General features: G+C 44.0%; 1 protein-coding gene across 5 annotated transcripts in view; it reads right to left on the bottom strand.

Annotated features, from left to right (window-relative positions):
• The window catches only part of SNX25 (sorting nexin 25), a 93,883-nt gene that overhangs the window by 41,785 nt on the left and 29,035 nt on the right, over nucleotides 1-23,063 (bottom strand). For all 5 annotated transcript variants that reach the window (XM_043454214.1, XM_043454215.1, XM_043454212.1 and 2 more), the window contains exons 4-6: nucleotides 19,342-19,514; nucleotides 17,640-17,826; nucleotides 144-214 (exon numbers count right to left, since the gene is read on the bottom strand). In XM_043454214.1, coding sequence (XP_043310149.1) covers nucleotides 144-214; nucleotides 17,640-17,826; nucleotides 19,342-19,514 — 431 coding nt within the window. The remainder of the gene's footprint in view (nucleotides 1-143; nucleotides 215-17,639; nucleotides 17,827-19,341; nucleotides 19,515-23,063) is intronic.

The following is a 23,063-nucleotide window of genomic DNA, read 5'->3' as shown; positions in this document are numbered from 1 at the left end:
TTGCTGATACAGCAATATTTTAACAAATTTGAAATACTTAAGTGCATACTCATACAGGTCAAAACCCTGACAGGAGAGAGAAGGCGGGGACTAGACCCAGGGCCTTCAGGACGTAAAAGCGAAGAAAACGAACTGGTTCTTACCTTTGTGCCTCTTCAGCTGGGGGAAGCTGCTGATTGTTGTTGCCTGGATTATCTCCACTACAATCTGATACCTGAGTATTGAAAAGGGAGAACAATTAAAGACGGAACAGGAAGGAAAGACCATTCTCAGGGAGAATTTCAGACTCTATTTGTACTGATCAACTGTAACACAGTGAATCCTCCCTAAGAATCATGAAAACCATCCAACGTGGATGAAGTCAGCGGGCTGGGTGCTGCGCCATGGGCTACTCATTCCTGAGGCCTGAATGCAAGAGTCGTGAACGCACCCCCACCTGCATCTCCCGTACAGAAGCGTTTCCACCTGCCCCCCACTGAAGACGGAAACCTGAGGTCATGATCAACTCCTCCCCCTCTTTCGCCCCACACCAGTGCCCTCCCCCCGACACTGGTAACCGGAACCCTGATTCTACCTCCTGGACCTGCACTGTCCAGGAAGCTGACCATGAGCCACGCGGGCTACTTAAATCACAATTTTAGTTCCTCGTTGCACCACCCACACTTGAAGTGCTAAGCTGCCTCACGGACCTCATAAACCACACTGGACTGTGCAGAGAGACCACTTCCATCTATAACCTTTACTAGAGGTTAACACTCAGGGAATATTCCATCATTATAAGATATGGTGGTTCACGGGACGTTTTCCCCAAGGAGCTGGAAGGAAAGGCAGGTGCGGAAGCTGTGGGTGACGGCTCCAGGAATATGTATGTGTGACTGAGAACACCTCTGCTTCAGGAAAAAGAGAACCTTACATTTTTAGACCAAGTACAATCCTTGAACAATGGCTATTTTGAGCACGTTCAAGTCAGGTGGGTTATAAACCCAAGTTCTCAGGGACTATTCAACTATTATTAAGTATTTTCCTAATGAAACTCATCGATCCTGAGTATTTCTCAGCCCTTAATTATACTAAGAACGTGCCTGTAATAAAACTATGTAACATTAACTCTTTATCAGAACACAATCTTAGTAGCATTTTAAGATTTAATGCTACATCTGGCTGACTTCTATTTTTTTTTTAACCCTGCCACGTGGCTTGCTGCATCCTCATTCCCCAGGCAGGGGTTGAACTCAGGCCCACGGCAGAGAAAGCCCCGAGCCCTAACCCCTGGACTGGCCCAGGGAGTTCCCTTGGCTGGCTTTTAGGGCCCAAGATATGTTCTTCTGCTTTTCAACTAATACCCAGATGACTACAACTCATCAGTCATGGCTCTTCATGGGTTCAGATTCACATCTTTTTATTTCTTCCTCTGCGTCATATGAACATCGATGCTACCCCACCCCTCAGAGAAGGGGCTGTCGGGAGCACTGGCCGGTGGTCGCCTGTGGCAGACTGCCGGCTGCCAACACCCTTCATCTCCTTCTTCCCCACTAACTGGACCACACTGATCGGGGCGAGCAAGACACCCAGCCAAAAACACTAACCTTCTCCCGAGCAGTTAGGGATGGCCATCTGAAGTAGTTGCAGCCGACGAGCCATGAGCGGAACTGGCCGGGAGGGGGTTCCAGGAAGGCTTCCTACAGGGGCGGACTCCACGGGAAGGCCCCTTCATCTTCTATCCCTGCCTTTCTTTCCTCAGTTCTCCTGCCTGGGATGAGGATGCAGTGGGACGGAGGCACAGCACCTCCGAGGATGAAAGCCACACAGTGACGGGAGAAGACGGGAGGAGCTCAGGCGTCCAGAGAAACCACTAAGCCGTGACTGCAGCCCCGGCCTGGCCATCTCAGGACAAGTTGGCATTGAGGGTAAAAAAGCCCTGACTTGTTCAAGTAACCGTGCGTCAATGTGTCTCATGGCCAAAGGCCATGTGACTGGCAGAGAGCTCTCTCAAGTCTCTGTCCATGGAGAAGTGATCTCCAAGCTCAACACACATTCGGGTGATGTCCTCCAAGAGGAAGCCTTGCTAGGACATTAATGACCCTTACAGTTGTGTGATAGAGCTGCCTTCATTCCTTTATTAACGGTAAAAAATCAAAATAGTTTTTCATGTGATTTTTCCCGCCAGTTACTGAACAGATGAGGAAACAGCTTATAAGAAACATACACAAACCTGGAATCATCAGTTTAACACTCCCTAACCAAATCTTTATTTTAACCTTAGACTTTGGTTCTGCAAGCAGAAAGCACTGACTTGAATGCATGTCACCAAACTCCAAACATAGACTTGTAGCAACTTCTACAAAGAAAAAGCACGAGAATAATCTATGTGGTCAATATTCTTTCATTAAACAAACACTTGTTAATTGTTTCCTAGGTTCTAGACACACAGGAGTGAGTAACACCAGTATGGTGTCTGCTTTCAGAAAGCTCCAGGGATATATCAGACGGAGAGAACACTCAGCCTATAATATCTGTAATTGAAGACTACATAATAGATTTTAATGATTCTAAAATGCAAAATGGCAGGTACATTTGTGATTGAAGGTATCTAAATATGTGGGTCTATGAACCAAGGCTACAATGCAAAACAGAGATAAAAAGGAAGGACCACCTGCATTAAAGTGGTAGAATTACAAGTCATCTTAAAACTGTTCCCAAACTACTTCTCTAGCTGAGCCAGTTCACACTTACGTTCCTTCCTGCACAGGAAGCTTGCCTCCCCTCTTCATTTCTGCATGAGCCCCATCATTGCTATCCTTTAGGCTTGAAATATCATCATCTTTGATATCTGCCCTCCCATAAATATGAATCTCCAAGTCCTCTGAATCTTTAAACAAGTTCCTCTCGTCCTCTTCCTCTAGACACCACCCTTCTCACCCATGGGTCAGCTGCATTAGCTGGACGGCCTGCTTCCTTCATGTCAACCTTTCTATCTCCCACCCAACCCACAGTGCGCAGCGCTATCAAAGCCCCTTCCTCGAGGACCACTCCCAGTGCCTCTTCCCTGGCTCAACCCCTCCAGGGGCCTCCCCGGAGAAGGACCCCTCTGCTCCAGCCTCTGGGTCCCTCAGCAACCAGTGCTGGCCCCCTCGCTCAAGCCCCACAGAAACCTGGAGTGAAGTCAGGACGGCTTCCACACAGCTCTCCTCAAACTGTAGCCACTTGCCAGGCTTTGGCCTATGCTGCTTCCTTCTGAAAACAACCTCCCTTTTTGTCCCCCTAATGAGATCTTGCATATATTATTTCTTCCCTCAGGTCATCCTCAATCCCTCTCATTGACATCAACATTTCTCCTCTCTGAAACCTTAAATTACTTCTGCTCTATAACATCACCCATTTATCTACTATTTTCCACAAAGAATGTTGTGAATGAAGAAAACGGTATGTCCGGGGCTTTCAAGGCCTCACCCTTCTTTTTAACATGGTAACACATCTTGTACTTAAAAGCAAGCAGTGGGCCTATGCCATCTGAGGAAGAAGTATGTTCAAACGAATCCATAGAATTCTAAAGTAATACCAGCTAACAGATTCCTTTCATCAGGCACCAGGTACCTAATTAAATACTTCATTTTACATTATCTCATTTAATCCTCACAAGATACTATAATGAACCCCACACTACAGAGGGAGAAACTGGAGTTCAGGGGGATTAAGAAATCTATACAATATTAACACATATATATGGAATTTAGAAAGATGGTAATGATGACCCTATATGTGAGACAGCAAGAGAGACACAGATGTAAAGAACAGACCTTTACACTCTGTGGGAGAGGGTGAGGGTGGGATGATTTGATAGAATAGCATTGAAACATGTATATTATCATATGTGAAACAGATCGCCACTCCAGGTTGGATGCATGAGACAGGGTGCTCAGGGCCAGTGCACTGGGATGACCCTGAGGGATGGGATGGGAGGGAGCTGGGAGGGAGGGTCAGGATGGGGAACACATGTACACCGGTGGCTGATTCATGTCCATGTATGGCAAAAACCACCACAATACTATAAAGTAATTAGCCTCCAATTAAATAAATTAATAAAAAAAGGACATCCATACAAGGTCTCACTGCTTTTAACTATAAGTAAAGCCTAAAACAAAAATGTCAGAGCCTAAAACAAAATTGTAGCTTCGTCTATGAAAAAAGATATGCTGTTTTTATCTCCAACTAGATTAGGAGCCTCTTGAAAATAAGGATTGAGTCTTGAATTCTTCAACCGAGCCTAACTTGGCAGTAAATATTTCAGAGTGCCAGGGATGGAGTGTGTGTGTCCCCTGCAAAAGTCACAGGTGAAGCGTAAACCCCAGTGTCATGGTATTTGGAGGCAGGACCTCTGAAAAGTCATTAGGTCTCGAGGGTGGTCCATGCCTGTACAAAAGAGACTCCAGAGAGCTCTCTCCACCTCGTGAGGACAGTGAGAAGACTGCTATCTATGACCCAGGAAGCAGGTCCTCACCAGACACCTAGTCTGAATACCAGCAGCTTGATCTCAGACTCTCCAAACTCCAGAACCAGGAGAAAGAAACACTTGTTCTTTGACACGCCACCCATTCTATGGTGTATTTGTGATTGCGGTCCAAACCAAAGAGCTAAATTCCTAAGTGTCAACATCTGTAACAGTTAACAGGTGCACATAACATCCTGAACAATCTGTTCTCTGGATGTTCTCAGTGATTCATGCTCCGGGACAAATAAGTCATCAGTGGTACAGAGAAAATACACGCCATCTGAAGAAGCGGCATGTTCAAACAAGTCCACAGAATTCTACAGTGACATCAGCTAACTGATTCCTTTCATTGGGTACCAGGTACCTAATTAAATACTTTACATTACCTCATTTAATCCTCACAAGGTACTGTAATGAGCCCCACACTACAGGGGGAGAAACAGGAGTTCAGGGGGATTAAGAAATCTATACAAGGTCTCGCTGCTTTTAAGTACAAGAGCCAGAATTACAACCTAGGGCTTGATGATGCTAAAGCTCATGTTCTTAGCCATTTTCCAGCTTCCCTAAAATTCAACAGGTTAGTGTTTATCATGTCTAAGGCCCTTCACAGCTTATCAGCACGGCCAAGGCCAGACCATCTTTCCAGCCAAACTGCCTTCCACATCCCTCTTGGATACCATTTTTCAGGCAAACCAGGCCTCGTGCAATGCTCCAAACACACTCCAGCTCTTCCCTACCTTGTGGCCTCTGCTTCGTTGCTTCTGCCCCCTACACCTCACCTCTCCTCTTTAACCTGCTGAAATCCTACTCACTCCAAAACACTCAGGCCTCGGCCAACTCCCCTCTGAAGCTTCCTAGATCCCGCTCACCTACAGCAGGAAATATTTGCTCCTACCCACTTTAGCTCTTCATACTCTACTTCTGGCCTGAATGTCTTGCTTCACATTTAGCAATTTACATCCACAGGGGTCTCCTGTTTTGAACAGCAAACACCCTGATGACAGGGGAAAGAATGGAGGGTCCAGAGCCAATTCATCTTTACAAATACCAGACCCTCCTCACATGGTGCCCAGCACACAGGAGGCATCTGAAGATCCTGACTCAATCTGCAGAACTCACTTTCACTTGATACCCAAAGGCAAAGCAGGAAAGGAAGGACTTTGCATTCCGAATGCTGGCCAAGGTTGATGGCACAGCCTTCCTGGTTGTCTGAGGAGCTATCGGGGGGTACCTGGCACTCACTTGGCCCTCCTCCTCCAGAGAACGACACAGGCTTGCTGGTGCCAAGTTCAGTTCAGCCCCTGGGAGGACTATTATTTGTAGGCTTACTTTCGATCAGAAGAGCAGAGATTGTTAGTATTTCTTTTTCCAAAATGATGATGTAAACTCAAGTCTTAGGAGGAAGCAGTGTAGTAAGAATTCAGCTCTTTTCCAATCCCTGCAAGGTCCTACCCAGAGCATCTTTGTCTCAAGCATAATGAAAAAGTCATCCAAAGCTTGCTGGTGCCTGCCACTGAGTCTCCACCTCACCTCCCTTCACTTTGTTACACTTAGCTAAATTGATAAAGACTTAGACCAAGATTATTTTTATGAACTCTCCCCAACGATCTTACTCTTGCCTGAATGCTACACAGTCCTTCAAAATGTGTGCTCGGTCGCTCAGTCATGTCTGACTCTTTGCAGCCCCGTGGACTGTAGCCCTCCAGGCTCCTCTGGTCCGTCGGATTTCCCTGGCAAGAACACTGCAGTGGGTTGCCATTTCCTGCTCCAGGAGATCTTCCCAACCCAGGGACTGGACCTGTGTCTCCTGCATCTCCTGCACTGGCAGGCGGATTCTTTACCACTTGTACCACCCAGGAAGCACCAGCCTTCAAAATAATTACCTTGGAAATCAACACTTTCTACTGTTAAACGTTCAGAACAGCTTTGGGATCCTATCAGACCTGATTTTAAAATTATTTAGAAGCCAAACCAAAAAAATTAGTCTCTCCACTTTATTAGGCACGTCCTTGAAATATGACTTCAGAGCTGTCTTGGGAGTGTACATGCTGGAACATCTTAGGAGAGTCAAAGGCTGTGGACAAATTCAGGTGCACAACATGGTAAATGGTTTAAAATACCATCTTATATTAAAATGAGCAAGGATCTACCATATACACCATGTATATATACCATATACATACAAATGTTTAAGAAGAAAATCAGAAATTTAAAAATAGTGTTTCAGAACTGCCACAGGCTACTCTGTACTAGGCTAGGGATAATGTTTCCATTAAAGAGACTTCACGTAAAGTGTTTAAAAAATGAAGCCATGGTGATTTCTGCTAGCTAAGCTGGTGCCGTCTCCCACGTCCACGAACTACTAAGGTCTGCTGGATAATTTAGAAAGTGTATCAGAACAGTTAAGAATGTGAGCTTTGGGGACTTCTCTAGTGGTCCAATGGCTAAGACTCTGTGCTCCCAATGCAGGAACCTGGGTTCAATCCCTGGTCAGGGAACTAGATGCCACATGCTGCAACTGAGTCCTGGCACAGCCAAATATTAATTATAAACATAAAATACAAAGCATGTGAGCTCTGGCACCAGATGGGCTTTGTTCAAATGCTGCTTTCAATGCTTACACTGTCACCCTGGGAAAATTTTTCAAGCTTTTAAAACTCAAGAGTCCTCATATGTAAAAAGAGGGAAGCAGCATTTATCCTCATAGGATTTTTATGAAGTTACATGACAGAACTTAAAATATCTGGAACCACATCTGCCTCACAGTCAGAGTTTAACAACTATTACAATTATTGTCCTTTAACACTGCTGCTGAACTCTTTAGATGTATGCTGTTTAGAGGGAGGGTGTGTGTGTGTTTGTAAAATATATATAAAAGCCATTTTATAGTAAGTAACCTTACAACTTTTTTTTTCCTATGAGAGTCTCAGCCTGATCAATCAAAGACCACCAGGGTCATTAGAGTCCCAGAACATCAGGCTTCCTGACCCCCTGCCATGAACAAGAGGAACCATGGGGCATCTCCCCAAAGAAAAAGATAAAAGTTACCGCAGGATTCTGGGGAAAGGCATGGTGTGGATGAAATGTAAATGAAGCAGTGCTGTGACAGGCTCAAAGCAGGGCTTGTAAAAGGGTCAATTTCAGATGAATCCAGGGCCCTACTGCCTTGAAAACTACACAGTTAAGGTCAGTGTAGGATGCTGAGTCCAGAAACCCCTACCTGCAACTCTGGGTTAAAATGGGGCTGCTTCTCTGTGTCAAAGTGACTGATACCCTCCAGGCAAGAATAGGATGTGTCGTTCCAACTGATAAAATTTCACACAGCAAAGTTTCTGATAAAATTTAGAGAGCCGTGCTTTTCAGTGAATAAGAAAGCAGGGGGTGCTCAGAAGGGAGAATCATCACGACATTTTACAGCCGTATTTGGAAGAAATACTATTTCCTGTTAACTTGGTAGATGGTTTTAGTTTCTGCTCCCACCAGCCTGAAAAGTGGACAGGCAGATTTTACTTTCTCGGTCTGAGCCAATTTTTACTTTCTCTGAAGTAACATATGCTCTTTCAAGAAAATGAGAAAATACACAAAGTATGACATTCAAAAGTAACTGCTATTAACGTGTGGTATCTTTATAACCTTTTTTTAATGCAAACATGATTTTCTTTCTGTTTTATACAATGGAATTTTTGCTATAAATACTGGCTTCAAGCCTCTTTTTAAAATTTATTATTTATTTATTTATTGGGCTGCACAGGTCTTATTTGTAGCACGTGGGATCAACTTCCCTGACCTGGGATCAAACTCAGGTCCCCTGCATCGGGAGCCCGGAGTCTAAGCTATTGGACCACCAGGGAAGTTCTCTATAACTTATAAATCAATAGTTCAGTTCAGTTCAGACGCTCAGTCATGTTTGACTCTTTGTGACCCCATAGACACACCAGGCTTCCCTGTCCATCACCAACTCCTGGAGTTTACTCAAACTCTTGTCCATCAAGTCGGTAATGCCATTCAATCATCTCATCCTCTGTCATCCCCTTCTCCTCCCGCCTTCAATTTTTCTCAGCATCAGCGTCTTTTCCAATGAATCTTTGCTTCGCATCAGGTGGCCAAAATATTGGAGTTTCAGCTTTAGCATCAGTCCTTCCAATGAATATTCAGGACTGATTTCCTTTAGGACAGACTCGTTTGATCTCTTTGCAGTACAATAGTTACTGTCTCCCAACAGTATTAAACATTCTGTTTCCACACTATTATTACATGGCAATCCACTGTACAGGTGAGCCAAAACTTTTTTAACTGACTCTTATTGTTAGACGTTTTTAATTATCTCAAGCACTTCTCTATTTTAAATAAAATTACAAGAAACATTCTTGGAGAAATCTTTCCCTATATTCCTGATTATTTTCTTAAAACAAATTCTTATGAATAATGAATCTATCAGAAAGAATGCATATTTTGTGCCCTGTTGTTCAGATTATAAAAGCTGTAACAGAAAGGACATAATTTCGACCCCTACCAGCAGGATACTCTTGATAAGACACTAGGTGTCAAATTTTTAATCTTCACCAATATTATGAACAAAGAGAAGCATGTAATTTTAGCTTTTTGGTCTGAGTACCACTGAGGATGACAACAAGCTCCTGAGCTATCTTTTTAGGAGGCATATTTAATGGTCTTAAGCAGGAAGTACCCAGAGCTATAGCACAAATGGGAAATTTTCAGTTAAGATTCAGGAGTAGAAGGCACTTTTTTCCCCCCACTTTTCCAGTGTGCAGAAGGCGGCTGATTCCACAGAGAGTCTAAGGCACGTTTCCCAGCCTTTTCCCATTCACGGCACACACAGCGAGTGAGAGGATCTGATCAGGAGACGGGGTGACCACCATCCCAGCCACCTCGTGCGCTGAGGACACCTTCATCCCTGCACACCCACACACTGTACTTCAGTCACACTAGCTAGAAAGTTCTGCACCAGAGCAGCCTGAGGAATCCAGAGTGTATGTAAACACACACACACACACACACACACACATGCACATTTCATGTTACATATACAGAAAATAATCTGGAAACAGACATGTCAAGTAGTCATAGTTTTTAATCTGTCTGCAATAAGTAATTTCTATTTTCTTAATCTTCTTTGCATCTTTTAATCTTCCTAAAATAACAACTGTATATTTATTTGCTAGTTCCTAGAGTCTACAGAAATTGCATGTTACAGAAGCAGCCAAAGTTCTGTCATGCTGGCCAGCTGGTGCCCTTGAGTTAACCTCAAGAATGCCAAAGTTTTCTTCTACTTCCAGTATCTCATTTCTACTTGTGTTCCTCATATTTTTATGACATTAATATTGTTATAAAGTATTTACAGATGCATTTATAGCACCATGGCTATATGTTCCATTCCCAACTCTTATATAAAGCATTTTCATTGAGAACATCTACCGCGTATCACCTTCAGTTGCCTGGTTTTATCTTCTATACCAAAAATGTCCTAATGACCTTTCATACGTTTTAAACCAAGTTTTTCTGCAATAAGATACACTCGGTCATGTCATCGCCTCCATTAATCGTGTTCAAGTCAGAACCTGACAGCGTTCCTCCTCCTCCTGACAACTGTTATTTTTTCAACTCTTACCGGGAGCCTAGCATGCCCTGCCTTACAAGCGTTAATCTCATTTAATTATCACGACAACCCTATGCAATAGGAAATATTTTCTCTGTTCCAGAGTTAAAACTGAGGCTCAGCATGGAAGCGACTTGCCTCTGGCCATGCACTCGGCAGGCAGTGAAGCCACAGAGCAAACCAGGTCTGTGAAATCCAGGCCTGTTGGACCCTCGAGCCAGTGTTGGTGGCCAGGGTCTGCTTTGATGCTCGATGCTTCATGAGACATTGACCTCTTACGTTGTTAACACTCATCCGCCTTTAGAAGAACTGCATTTCTGTCAAGTGCAGGACATCAAAAGACAGGACATGCGTGGCCACGACTTACTTGGTGTGGGGCTGGAGTCGGTCTGCCAGTCCTGGGTGGGCTCTGGAGAGCCGGCTGCTGCATTTCAGGAATTAAGCCCACCGTTATTAAAATTAAATTACACAAAGTCATGTATGGATGTGAGAGCTGGACTATAAAGAAAGCCGAGCAGTGAAGAATTGATGCTTTTGAACTGCGGTGCTGGAGAAGACTCTTGACAAGTCCCTTGGACTACAAGGAGATCCAACCAGTCCATCCTAAAGGAAATGAGTCCTGAATATTCATTGCAAGGACCGATGCTGAAACTGAAGCTCCAATACTTTGGCCACCTGATGCTAAGAGCTGACTCATTTGAAAAAAACTCTGATGCTGGGAAAGATTGAAGGCGGGAGGAGAAGGGGAAAACAGAGGATGAAATGGTTGGACGGCATCACTGACTCAATGGACATGAGTGTGGGTAAACTCCAGGTGTTGGTGATGGACAGGGAGGCCTGGCGTGCTGCAGTTCATGGGGTCGCAAAGAGTCAGACACGACTGAGCGGCTGCACTGAACTGACCGTTTTTTTAGGATTAAAAGTACTCGAAACTCACTGGTTCCTAATGATTTCATTGATTTCTTATCTCTGCGGGAGGTTCTTTACACCCACTGGGTCAATGTACTGGAAATGCTGCATGAATACATACTCTGTGGGTCTCCTCCCAGCTCCACATGTGCTGACATCACACTGGTGGCTTTCCACGGGCCATGCTGGGAGTGTGGACACCAGAGGAACCACCAGATGCTGCAAGTCAGGGGTAAGAAAAACCCTCCCCCCACAGAAACCAGCTGCTCACAAGGACCAGCAAACCACCTCCACCAGCCTTCACCACTCTTCACTACTCGTAAATCACAAAGGTCTTTTGTTCCCCCAATCATCTGTAAAATTTTTTTGTTTTGTTTTCATTTTTTGCACCACACTGTGTGGCACGTGCGATCCCAGCTCCTCTGACCAGGGGTTGAACCTCCCGCAGGTCTGTGGGCACAATGTTTGTCTCTGTTTTGTTTTTTAAAGAGACAGGCAGTACCCACAGAACTCACCCTACTCTCAAACCCTTCATGTTTCAATTCCAAGGAGCTCCACCCCTGGCCTCTCTCCATCTCTCTCTCCCTCCTCTCCTGCCGAGATGAAGAGGCTTTTCATCTGATCACAGAGGTGGAGGAACTGGACAAGTGCAGTGCAGACCTCCTGTTCCCTTTCCTCTCAGGGGCATGTGTTCTCTGCCTCCGGGGCGGCGGCAAGTGGACCACGCCTGCCAGGGAAGAGCAGGCACGAGGAGAGGGATTCCAGTCTGGCAGTGCTGGGCAGGAAAGAACGTCTAATTCTGAAACTCAGTTTTAGCCAGTGCGCTGCCCGCATATGGAAACTACGTTCTCCATGATAAAGGTGACAGAGGTCTTCACTTGCCCTATGCCTTTTCCCTAAGATGGATTAGATTTCAGGATGGACAGGACCATTGCAATTGATGTTGTTGTTCAGTTGCTTAGTCATGTCTGACTCTTTGCAACGCTATGGACTGCAGCACACCAGGCTTCCCTCCACTATCTCCTGGAGTTTGCTCAAACTCATGTCCATCGAGTCAGCTGTATCATCCAACCCTCCCATCCTCTGTCGTCCCCTTCTCCTCCCCCTTTCAATCTTTCCCAGCATCAGGGTCTTTTCCAGTGAGTCAGCTCTTCACATCAGGTGGCCAAAGTATTGGTGCTTCAGCTTCAACATCTGTCCTTCCATGGACATTCAGGGTTGATTTCCCTTAGGATTGACTGGTTTGACTTCCATGCTGTCCAAGGGACTCTCAAGAGTCTTCTACAGCACCACAGTTTGAAAGCATCAATTCTTTAGCACTTAGCCTTCTTTATGGTCCAGCTCTCACATCCGTACATGATTACTGGAAAAACCAAAGCATTGACTAGATGGACCTGATCATGAGAGCTCCTCAAACCCTAAGATGAAACGCTGCCTCCCTACAGGGCTTGAGGAGCTGCCCAGTCTTCACAATGATATTAACTCTATCTGCAAGCCTTGGTCTAGTGATTACAAACAATAACAATACTAGTACCAGCTAACGATTAGAAATACGCAGGTCCTGGGCCAAGGGCTTTACAAAAACTGACTCGGGGTTCTGTCATTCATAAAGCAGGGAACACTTACCCACTCCTCACCCAGTGTCAGAGCTGCTCCAAACACAAGCACATAACAGATCCTTTACTTCCAGCGACAGAATAAACTTCACACCAAAATCCCCCTTCTCATATCACATTTTAATTGCTGCCAACACTGAATCATCTTGCCTCCTAAATAAAAATAACTTGTGCCCTTGGGTATGTTTGACCCCCACCTCAGTGCCCTCTGCTATTACTTAGACACTGGAAGGAATTATATTCTCAAGTCAGTGTACTTTTATTTTTCATAAAACTGAAAGATCTTTTAGACACTTTTCATAGGCAGTCTCACATTTTAATGTGTTTTTAAAAATGAAATTTATATTCATTTATTCTTTTCATAAAGATTTGCCAGGCCTCTATTTTACAGTTTGCATTTCCATCTCCCTGTCCGCCCACACGAGCCTTCCTTAGTGGTTTACACATGCTCACTGATTTCTGACACGCTGCAATGGGTTATCTTAAGTATGCTCAATTTCTTTTTTTCTTGATCCTCTATAACATGACCCTGTTTACTGCTAAAGATTCACATTTTCAGAATCCTGTTCAATACGCTAAACATTCAAATAATTTGAATTCTTCTACACAGCAGCATGAGATTTTAAGAATTTTATTATTTTTAATATCTTATCTTCATGTGCAGATGTACCTAAACTGATTCAGAGTTGAAAAATCTAATGCATTATGACAGCCAAAGAAAAAATAATTAGAAACCCCCTCAGTAACCCATGCCAATGTTAGTCACGATCTCTTCAGTTAATCCAGTTAGGCCCACCGCCTCTCGCTTTAGTAAAACTGAAAACACCACACCAGGCTCAGTATGTGCTAGATAAAAGGTTTCCATCTTTTCTCCAAGCTAAATAATCTTTAATTTTAACCTTTCATTTATTATTAGAATTTTGTCTCTATTTTTAGGTTCTCCACACTGCTCTCTAAATGAGGGTCAGCAATAAACAAATACAGAACTGAAAAATTTAATAAAGATCAGGCTGGCGGTAAATGAGATTATGGCAGTGACAGGCTGCTCTGATTTACTTTATTACTGCTCGTTTCTCTGGCGGTCTGTCACTGTCTTAATAAAAGATGATGGCGCTTCTGCTGGTTAAGCGTGGGTTATACCCAAGCCAGGGTCGGTGCCTGCCAAGCCCCACCAACAGTAGAGTTGTCTCCACACCGGCAGGCAATCCCACAAGACTGGGGCTGTGTCTCACTGTTCTCTGCCTGCCTGGCTGGCAGGTCACCCAGCTCTACAAATGGGGTGTGAAGTCAGACAGACCCGAGTTCAAACCCCAGCTCTGTTCCTGATTAGCTTTGATCCAGGGCAAGTCGCTTTGCTCTCCTCAACCAAGCCATGAGCAACACACACCTACTGTACACGGTGGTTGTAAGGATCAGATGATTATTGTAAAGAACCTTGCACTGTGCTGGATACATATTAGGTTGTCAACAAATGGTAGCTTAAAACAAAAAGAGCCTTCCTTTCTTGAGCATCTGCTTGGCATCTCCTTAACCCTGGCAGACGTCCAGGTCAGGAAAGCACCTCCCCACTGCCTGTGTGGGAAGCAGTGCTGCTCTGCCTTACTCTAACCCACAGCACATAGGACCGGGGCAAACATGCCTACCTGCCTATTCCGTACCCATTCTCTAGTCTTCCTTAGTAATAGAACCCTCCATTTATAACTAAGCCTAAGGGTGCCCAGAAAAAGACTACTTGTTATTTTCTCAATTGTTTTGACCAACCCAACATAAACAAAAATGTCATGTAGCAGCTTCTAGAAATTTCCTTAAAAGACAAGCAGTGCATGTGTGACCTATGCTACCATCTTTCCTGGCCTCCCTCCCACTTCCTGGGATGGGGATATGACGGCTGGCATCCTAGAGAACATCCTGACCATGAGGACTCTGGAATACAGGAGGGCAGAGCTGTGAGCTAGGAGGAGCCTGGGTCCTTGAGAAGGTTGGGGCCCCACTGGGTCCTCCAGACATCTTCTGTGTAAGGAAGAAAACACCCTCTGTTCTTTGACAAGTCCTCATTATTCTGTGGGTTTTCTAATTTTCAGCTGAATCTAAACCTAACTAATATAAGATGGGGCTTCCCAGGTGGCACTAGTGATAAAGAACCTGCCTGCCAATGCAAGAAACATAGATGCAGGTTCAATCCCTGGGTCAGGAAGATCCCCTGGAGAAGGGCATGGCAACCCACTCTAGTATTCTTGTCTGGAGAATTCCACTGACAGAGGAGCCTGGCAGGCTACAGTCCATAGGGTTGCAAAGAATCGGGCATGACTGCAGAGACTAGGCAAGCATGTACAAAATAAGTACAGTATCTCCAAACTGTTCTTGGAGTTAAACCAGTGGCTCTTAAGCAAGAACATTTTTGTCCCCCAGAGGACATATGACAATGTCCAGACACACGTGGGTTGTCACAACTCTGCAGGTGCTGCCGGCATTCAGCGGATGGAGGCCAGAGCAGCTGCTTATGTTCTACAGTAAACTGAACAACCCCACAACAAAGGATCATCCAGCTCCACGTGTCAATTTTGCCAAGGCTGAGAAACCTCGAGTTAAACATGTCTCTCGGGAAGGTCAGGGATAAGATGCCCTTTGCTCACGACAGTAAACCTGGCAGAAGAATGAGGTGCCCGCATCAGTTAGTATTCTCCCCATCAGAGTTACCATGCACCTCATACAGTATGAACAGTTTTCAAAGAATCAGAATAGAATGAATTACATGACAAGACATCTGGCAAAGACTTCCGACTGGCAGCATGTGAGAGGATATTACATTTAAAAGAGATACCACATTCTTGGGGTCTTGATTGCATGTTATGATCCCCTAGGAAGTTGATGCCCAAGTTCCACTCCAGACCAGTTATAACAAAGGTCCCAGGGGTGAAGCCTAGGCATCTGTACTTTCTATGGAGGAGCAGATAATTTTCATTAGAGTAACTTTTCACAAATACCCTTAAGAATTTCAGAACGCAGACAGCCCTGGATACGCCAGATTCCTGGACCACAACCTGCCTACTTGTTTACAAAAGGTTCCATCCGGGCCTTTCACTTCTCCTTTGCTTACTGTTCACTTTGACTCCCATTTTATCTTCAAAATAAAGGAACATGTGGTCTTATCTCTAGTCCGGCTGTGACTGCAGCATTTCACGGGTGGATGCATCTTAGATCTGAACAAGGCTCTCTGCCTTTATTGACGGTGGCCATCACCCTACCAGCCACTCCACCACTGGAATCTAATCAGCTGCCCTTTAACATCCTGCACTAACACGACATTCAGGTTACCGGCTCATGTTTTGTTAGCAGAGCTCTTCACTGCTCCTACTAGAAGACCCAGAAAATTCAAAATATTAACCCAGTCTAGCTCCCATATCCTCAGTTTGACATCTTGGAGGCTAGAGAAGAAGAACGAGGAAGAAGCCTCAAAGGGACAGTGGGATCTCAAGCTGTAATTTTTAAGTCTGGTTGATTCTAATATATAGCCAGGGTTAAAGACCACTAATTCAGTGTGCCCGCTGGATGCATTTCTAGCTCTATAATCCTACCATGAAAGCATCTCCTGCTGACTCAGAAAGAAAGAAAAGTTTTTTTTGTAGTTCTACTGCAGAACTACAAATAGCACATTCAAGGGTTTTTTGCTGTTGTTTGTTTATTTTTAATGCATTCTAGTCTAGCAGAGCTGAGTGACTATTTCCTTTAGAAAACACTCATCTTTCTTCCACGCTCCCCAAGTTATGCAGTGGTAAAGAATCCCCCTGCCAAGCAGGAGATGCGGGTTTGATCCCTGGGTCGGGAAGATCCCAGAGGAAGAAATGGCAACTCATTCCAGTATTCTTGCCTGGGAAATCCCATGGACAGAAGAGCCTGGAGGGCTACAATCCAAGGGGTCACAAAGAGTCAGACTTGTCTGAGCGACTAAGCATGCACGTGTGCATCTTTTTTCAAATATGTATGAAACAAAGATGGTTTCACTTAGTCTAAATAAGATGCAATTCCTGCTTTAGGCAGCCTATCCCAAAATTTTACTGGGGGCAATTTGAAGACAGGGACCTAAAATGCTAATATAAGTCAGAGAGCAGAGTCCTCTAACTGTACAGGAGAAACAACGGGATAGATGAGATTATGACTGAAGAAAGCAGCTCCATTTGTGCTGATGAGCCTCATCGATGTGGGTTTCAGACAGAAGTCTGATAAAAAGCAATTCTGTCTGTCAATACAAGTGGGCAGAGTTGACTCTTAAATAAGAGGGCATTTTTTTTTTATCAGATAAACAATAAGTACCTAAGTAACAAGATACTTTATGCAGCATCACCTCCTCTTTGAGCAGAAAGATCAATCCCTGCCGTCATAGACTTGTTCCTGGCAGCCTCTCTAGTACAAGAAGCAGAGAGTAAGAACTGGTCCTCGGGTCTGTGCCTCAGACACAGTGAACAGGGACAACCACCCCGAGGATGAAACATACCCCAGTGCCGCCTCAGAGAGAACTGCCCGAGATGCTACAATGCAGCAAAGCCCAGGGAACTCTCCCAGTCACAGGTCAGGGAAGGAGACTCCTGGGGTGTTATTTCCAATGTGTTTTCTCAAGACAATCAGGCAAGAGCCCCTTTATTCCCCACACTGGGCCTCTGTGTTTTCTAAGATAAAAGAAAAGCAACACAAATGTTCTACACTGTAATTTTAAACACACTTCAGTTCCTTCCACTGCTTTCCCAAAGGAAGCATCTGAGCAGCTACGCAGGTTCTAACAACTGATCCACTTTCTATTATAACCTAATCATTTGAAAAACATGGTACTTTGAACAAACGAACTCCACTACTAAGGGAGAAACTCGATAAATTTTGTTGTTACTGATTAGTGAGATTTATGGACTTTCTTTATTTCTGCTTCCCTGACAACCACTTTTTTTTTTTTTTTAACTTAACCAGGCAGAGAAGGATAATAAGTAGCATTGTCACGCTATAATTAAAAACCAAATACCTGAGCTGCTTCAGGAACTCAACATCAGAGTTGTTGTTAATGAGCTTGATGAACTCTTCATAGGAAGGTGCGTACGTGTAGGCTCTCTTGTGATGCTCGTTCATGTGCTCCCTGCGCTCCAGTTGGGCGAGCAGCGTCTGGTTAATGTAATCTGGGTTACTGAGCAGCTCCACCATCGGCTTCAAGACTGCAGGACAGAGAAGAGAGCAACACTGAAAAAGCCTTCTCCTTCAGAGAAGCTGTGTTCATGCTTCTATAATTGAAACGGCACCTGGCAAACACTGTAAAACTACCCAAGTGCGCTGCACAAGTGTGCATGGATGTGCACGCATGTGCACACACGCAACACACACACACACACGGATCCATCCCTCTGGGTTTGCTACCAGCTATGACTACAACCAAGTGGTCATTTTAACAAATCAGTAACATGGAAAAGAGTGATGAAAGAAAGTCATTCGGAACCCAAGCGGTTAACAAAGCTATCAAAATTAAGTACATTCATTGTTTTCCTTTTATTTCCATTATAAGGCTCAACATGCTTCATGTGCCAAAAGGTTGAAAGTTAACCTTCTCCCAACTGGTGAAACAGACCTCAGGGAGGAAGTTGTGAGAAAGCCAATGATACCATGAAAGAGTCATCCTACAGACTTCAGGTTAAAAAGGTCACCTTCTCTCTATGGTTGGCTGTATCAGCTAATGGGCAGAGCTGGCTAATCCTGAGATAATAAATGAGACCTTAAATCAATGCATATAAACACAACGTTCTTTGAGATTCTGAGGAAGGAAAAGTTCCTCTTTAGATGATATTTTCTTACACTTTTCTTATCCTAGCTAAGCATTTCCTTGGATACACTTTTTTTTTCTAATAACCACATTGTGTTGTGGTACAGTTCCTTTTTATGTATTCTAAGTCACATATGTTGGTGGTCAGTCGTGTCTGACTTTTTGTGACTCCATGGACTATAGCCCGCCAGGCTCCTCTGTCCATGGAATTCTCCAGGCAAGAACACTGGAGTGGGTTGCCATTTCCGACTCCAGGGGATCTTCCTGACTTAGGGACTGAACCTGCATCTCTTGCATTTCCTGCATTGGCAGGCGGGTTCTTTACCACTGCTCCACCTGTGAAGACCTAAGTCACATATAGGTACTGCCAGTGAGTACTGCAGCAAAGGTATTTTAAGTGAATGCATACTAGACCTTGAGTACAGATATTCCTTTGTTTACACATATAATGGATGCTACATTGGGAAGGGCATAAGGACTGGTTATCTATTATTTAAAAAAACTAAATGGACTATGTATTTGGAAATATATTAAAAAATTCATCACACAGGGCCAAGTGATGTCTTCTTTGAGTGACATTTAAAACTTGATCTTTTGGGGACTTCCCTGGTGGTCCAGTGGCTAAGATTCCACGCTCCGAGTGCAGGGTGCCCTGGGTTTGATCCCTGGGGGAAGAGCTAGATCCTGCATGCCGCAACTATGACTCAGTGGAGCCAGATAAATAAATTAATTAATTAAAAATGTTTAAAAAAAAACACAAAAAAACTTGATCTTTTGAAAATACTTTAATTCCCATACATCCCACAGTATACAAGGTCTGTACAGGTATCATATAAAGCGCTCTCACATTCGTATGGAGCACATTAGTTTGCATTAAGTATCGCATTAGTAATATCAACTAGTTATGAAAGTCTACCTTTTGTTGTCAGAATTTCCGCGAGCATTATGCGTAAGCTGAGAGACTGGACGTCCTTTGAAGGGAGGAGACAGAGCACCAGAACCCGAGAACACGTTTGTAGAAATCTTACTTCATCATTTGAGTTCCTCAAGCAAGAATGCAACACAAAAGGCCTCGGTTGCTCTTCATGTCTGAAAAAATAAATACGTGAACAGAGGGAAGAGGAAGGAAAGAAATTTCTAGAGACAATTTGCTCATGTACCATTAGGTAAAAAAAAAAAAAAAAGAACTTCAAATGGGCAACACGTCAGTTTTAATGACTATGTTCACTCTTCGACTATCAATAGTCAATAATTTTCTCAACCACAGACTAATCTGGAAAAAATGGCCTTTGGGGATTTCTAACCTTAAGTAGCATGAATCGTTATACAGAACTCCTGAATCATAGCAACAACTATCCAGAAAGGGTGTGTCTCTTTAACTAGATTTTAAAATCTTCTAGCTCTCTTTTTAAATGTCATCTAGCGTTTCCTTTAAAAAAAAAAAAAACTAACAAAACATAAACCAGGGTCACCAGGTCCAGGTCCTGACAACACCCTTCTGTCAGCGTCCTTACTGCAATTCCTAGTACTTACCTCTGGGTTCTCGTGCCTTGAGTAAGCAAAAGGACGTTAACCTTCTATACATTTCATATGTGCAGTATTACTTAATTTTCCCACCTACATCAAGAAGTGTATATTACCATTGCCATTTTACAGATGACAATATTAAGGATCTGAATGATCAAGTGAACAGTCCAAAGTCACAGAGGTAATTAGTGGTAGAAGTAATTCAAGTTCTTCTCTGACTTGCACATCCCCAACTCTTTAACACAATGCCAGAATTACAGATTAAGATGAAAAGGGAAAAAAAAAAATTCACGGACAAAGAGAAAAATATGTGAAGAAAAGCATTATTTTGTCCCTTAAACAGCATGCCTGTGCTTTATGAGTAAAAAGAATACACAGACTGTAAAAAGGAGGCTATGAAATTAAAGATGCTATTGATTTAATAGCATAAAAACAATCATTTAAAAATTTTCCTGAAACATGCTAGAACAAGACAGATGGGGCAAAGGAAGAGGAAACAGGCAAGAATTAAGTGTGATCTGGATTGACTTAGAGCAGCCAACAGCATGTCGGCTGGGAAATAAACACAGGCTGACCGGAAAGCTGCCTCCACACAACTGCCCAACAGTCAAGCAGAGGATGTGTCGCTTTTATTAATGCAATTTATTATTCTCTTGCCCGACTGTGGCCAATTCAATTGGGTGCCTCCTGGCTGCCATTGTCATTTTGCAGTCAATGGAAATCTGCACCCCAATGGCGATTTCCAGGGCGAAGGCACAGTTTATCTGGGGCAGGTGAGTGCAGAGATAACCACAGAACCTAGATGCATTTCTGCCCAGTCTCATTGTGTGATGTGTAGAAGGTGATGCACAATCAGATATTAGATCCCCAGCATTCACCTCCAGGGCACCACCATCTATATGCAAAACACCAGTGACCTACTGGCACTTTTTCAAATATCCATAATCTCAGAGAACAGTGACAGAGTTCCTTCCTTTAATAAGACTCATCAACTAGGGCTTCTAGGCACAGCCCAGACACCAATAAATCTATCCTTGGCACAAGAAGACTGGAGGTCCAAACAGAAGGCGCTTCTAAAATGCAATCAAGTCTCTGTTTCCATTATTCTGATGCTTACTCATAATATCTTTATATAATTCCACAAAAGCAGTCATTTCGCAAGCTGGTAAATAAATGTCTCAATGAAAAATATATTCTCATGTTGAAATCAGATAATCATAAAAACACTCCATTTCTCTAACCACTTGCTCTTCTCCCAAACCTAAATTCATCAGTCTTCTAAGTGGAATAAAACAATGATCTAAAAATACTGTCCTCTATTGAGCCATAATTTAAATACTTTAAAATGAGCTTCCACTGATGACAGTATCCACCAGACAGAACCAGGGAGCGCTTTAAGGAGCAGATGCCATAGCCGATTAGGTGCTGCACGTGGCTCAGAACACTCAGGAGAGGCTGCAGCTTCTGCGACTCCAGGAGGTGACCCTTACAACTTCCTCATCCGTTCGCATACCCCCTCCTTACTGGAAGTTACTTTCTCTAAAAACAGTGGTTTTCAAAGGGTGGTCTGCAGGCTCCCGTGTGTCCCGCAGACATTGTCAGGGGGTCTGTGAGGTCCAAACCGCATTCACAGCAACAATTCCATGTGTCTCGCCTGTTCTCTCGAGTTGAGGTGGAGATTCCCAGAGGCTACAGGCTGGGTGGTGACCTTGTCACTCTTGACGGTGAGTGGAAAGTGAGCTGTGCATTCTTACACTCAAAAAACAGTCTTAGCTTCATATCTGATATGATAAATATTGACAGATACGATGAGTGCTGAGCTGGTAAATGTTTAACAACTGGCTCTCCAAAGGGGGAAAAAAACCTCCCATTTGGAGCATTTGCCCCATTTCACGGGGTCAGTACTCCCGCTGTGGCCAATTACAAAGTGACGAGCTGGCGATCACTGATCTCAGGGTTGCTCCTACACCAGCACAAGCCGGCCCCGGACCCCACGGCTCTAACCCACACAGACAAAAGCTCTTTCAGGTCCTCGGCAGCCTTCAAGAGCACAGGGCTATCCTCAGACCAGGAAAGCTGAAAACCGCTGCTCCACAGTAAGTTTTTCAAACTGTGGACTGGGACTCACAAGAAACAACACAAAATTTAATCTCAGATGCCATTTTTTAACAGTAAAGAACAACAACAAAAATCAAAGTTATCATAAGTAATGAGCATTATTTGATGAAACTGGATCACAACATAAAAAGTATTCCCAACTCTCACAACATTGTTAATCTGCTACATTGTAATAGAAAATTAAAAGTTTAATAAAACCAATTTTTTTTAACGTATCTCCCATTTTATTTTTAAAATCTGCAAAAAACGTGGACATGTACACCCTGCTCTCTTTAAAATGGATAACCAACAAGGACCTACTGTATAGCACAGGGAATTCTGCTCAATGTATGTGGCAGCCTGGATCGCAGGGGAGTTTGGGGGAGAATGGATACAACATGTATATGCATGGCTGAGTCCCTTCGGTGTCCACCTGAAACTATCATAACATTGTCAATCGGCTATACTCCAACACAAAATAAGTAGTTAAAAAAAAAAAGTTTGCAAAAAACACTGGGGGCAGTGAGCTGGAAAAGAATAGGCATATGGTGGCCCTGTGGATTCTGGCCTCATGAACCTGAGCTGGGTGAGCGTGGGGAGAGAGGATGACTCCAGGACAGCTGCTGCCACACGACCCCCCTTAGCAGCCAGGCGCCCCCACAACCTCACAGGCAGGGCAGACAGAGCTCGCAGACCAATCCGCAAGACAGGGCTTCTTAGAAGGAGGAGAGCTACCATCTACCCGAGGAGGATGCCTCTGCTTCTTCATCCCCTTGCATATTTTGCAAATACTTTCTCTTCTCCCCCAAAATATGGGCAGCGCTGTATCAGCGAGAAGGAGCCCCAGGAACTGCAGGGACCCTGCTCCTACTCCAACTGAGTCTGTATCCAATAGGCAGAAGGCTACTCACTGCAGTGAGACTGCTCTTTATGTCCAGGTTAGAGGTGCTATGAGTCACCAGGCTCTCATAAGAGTAAGACAGACCTTTAGGATCCTATCAGCAAACCTAAGGG

This window comes from Cervus canadensis, chromosome 31, assembly GCF_019320065.1.
Source record: "Cervus canadensis isolate Bull #8, Minnesota chromosome 31, ASM1932006v1, whole genome shotgun sequence".
Classification (NCBI taxonomy): domain Eukaryota; kingdom Metazoa; phylum Chordata; class Mammalia; order Artiodactyla; family Cervidae; genus Cervus; species Cervus canadensis.
Note: the sequence above shows the minus strand (reverse complement) of the source record. Positions and strands in the feature narration are given on the sequence as shown.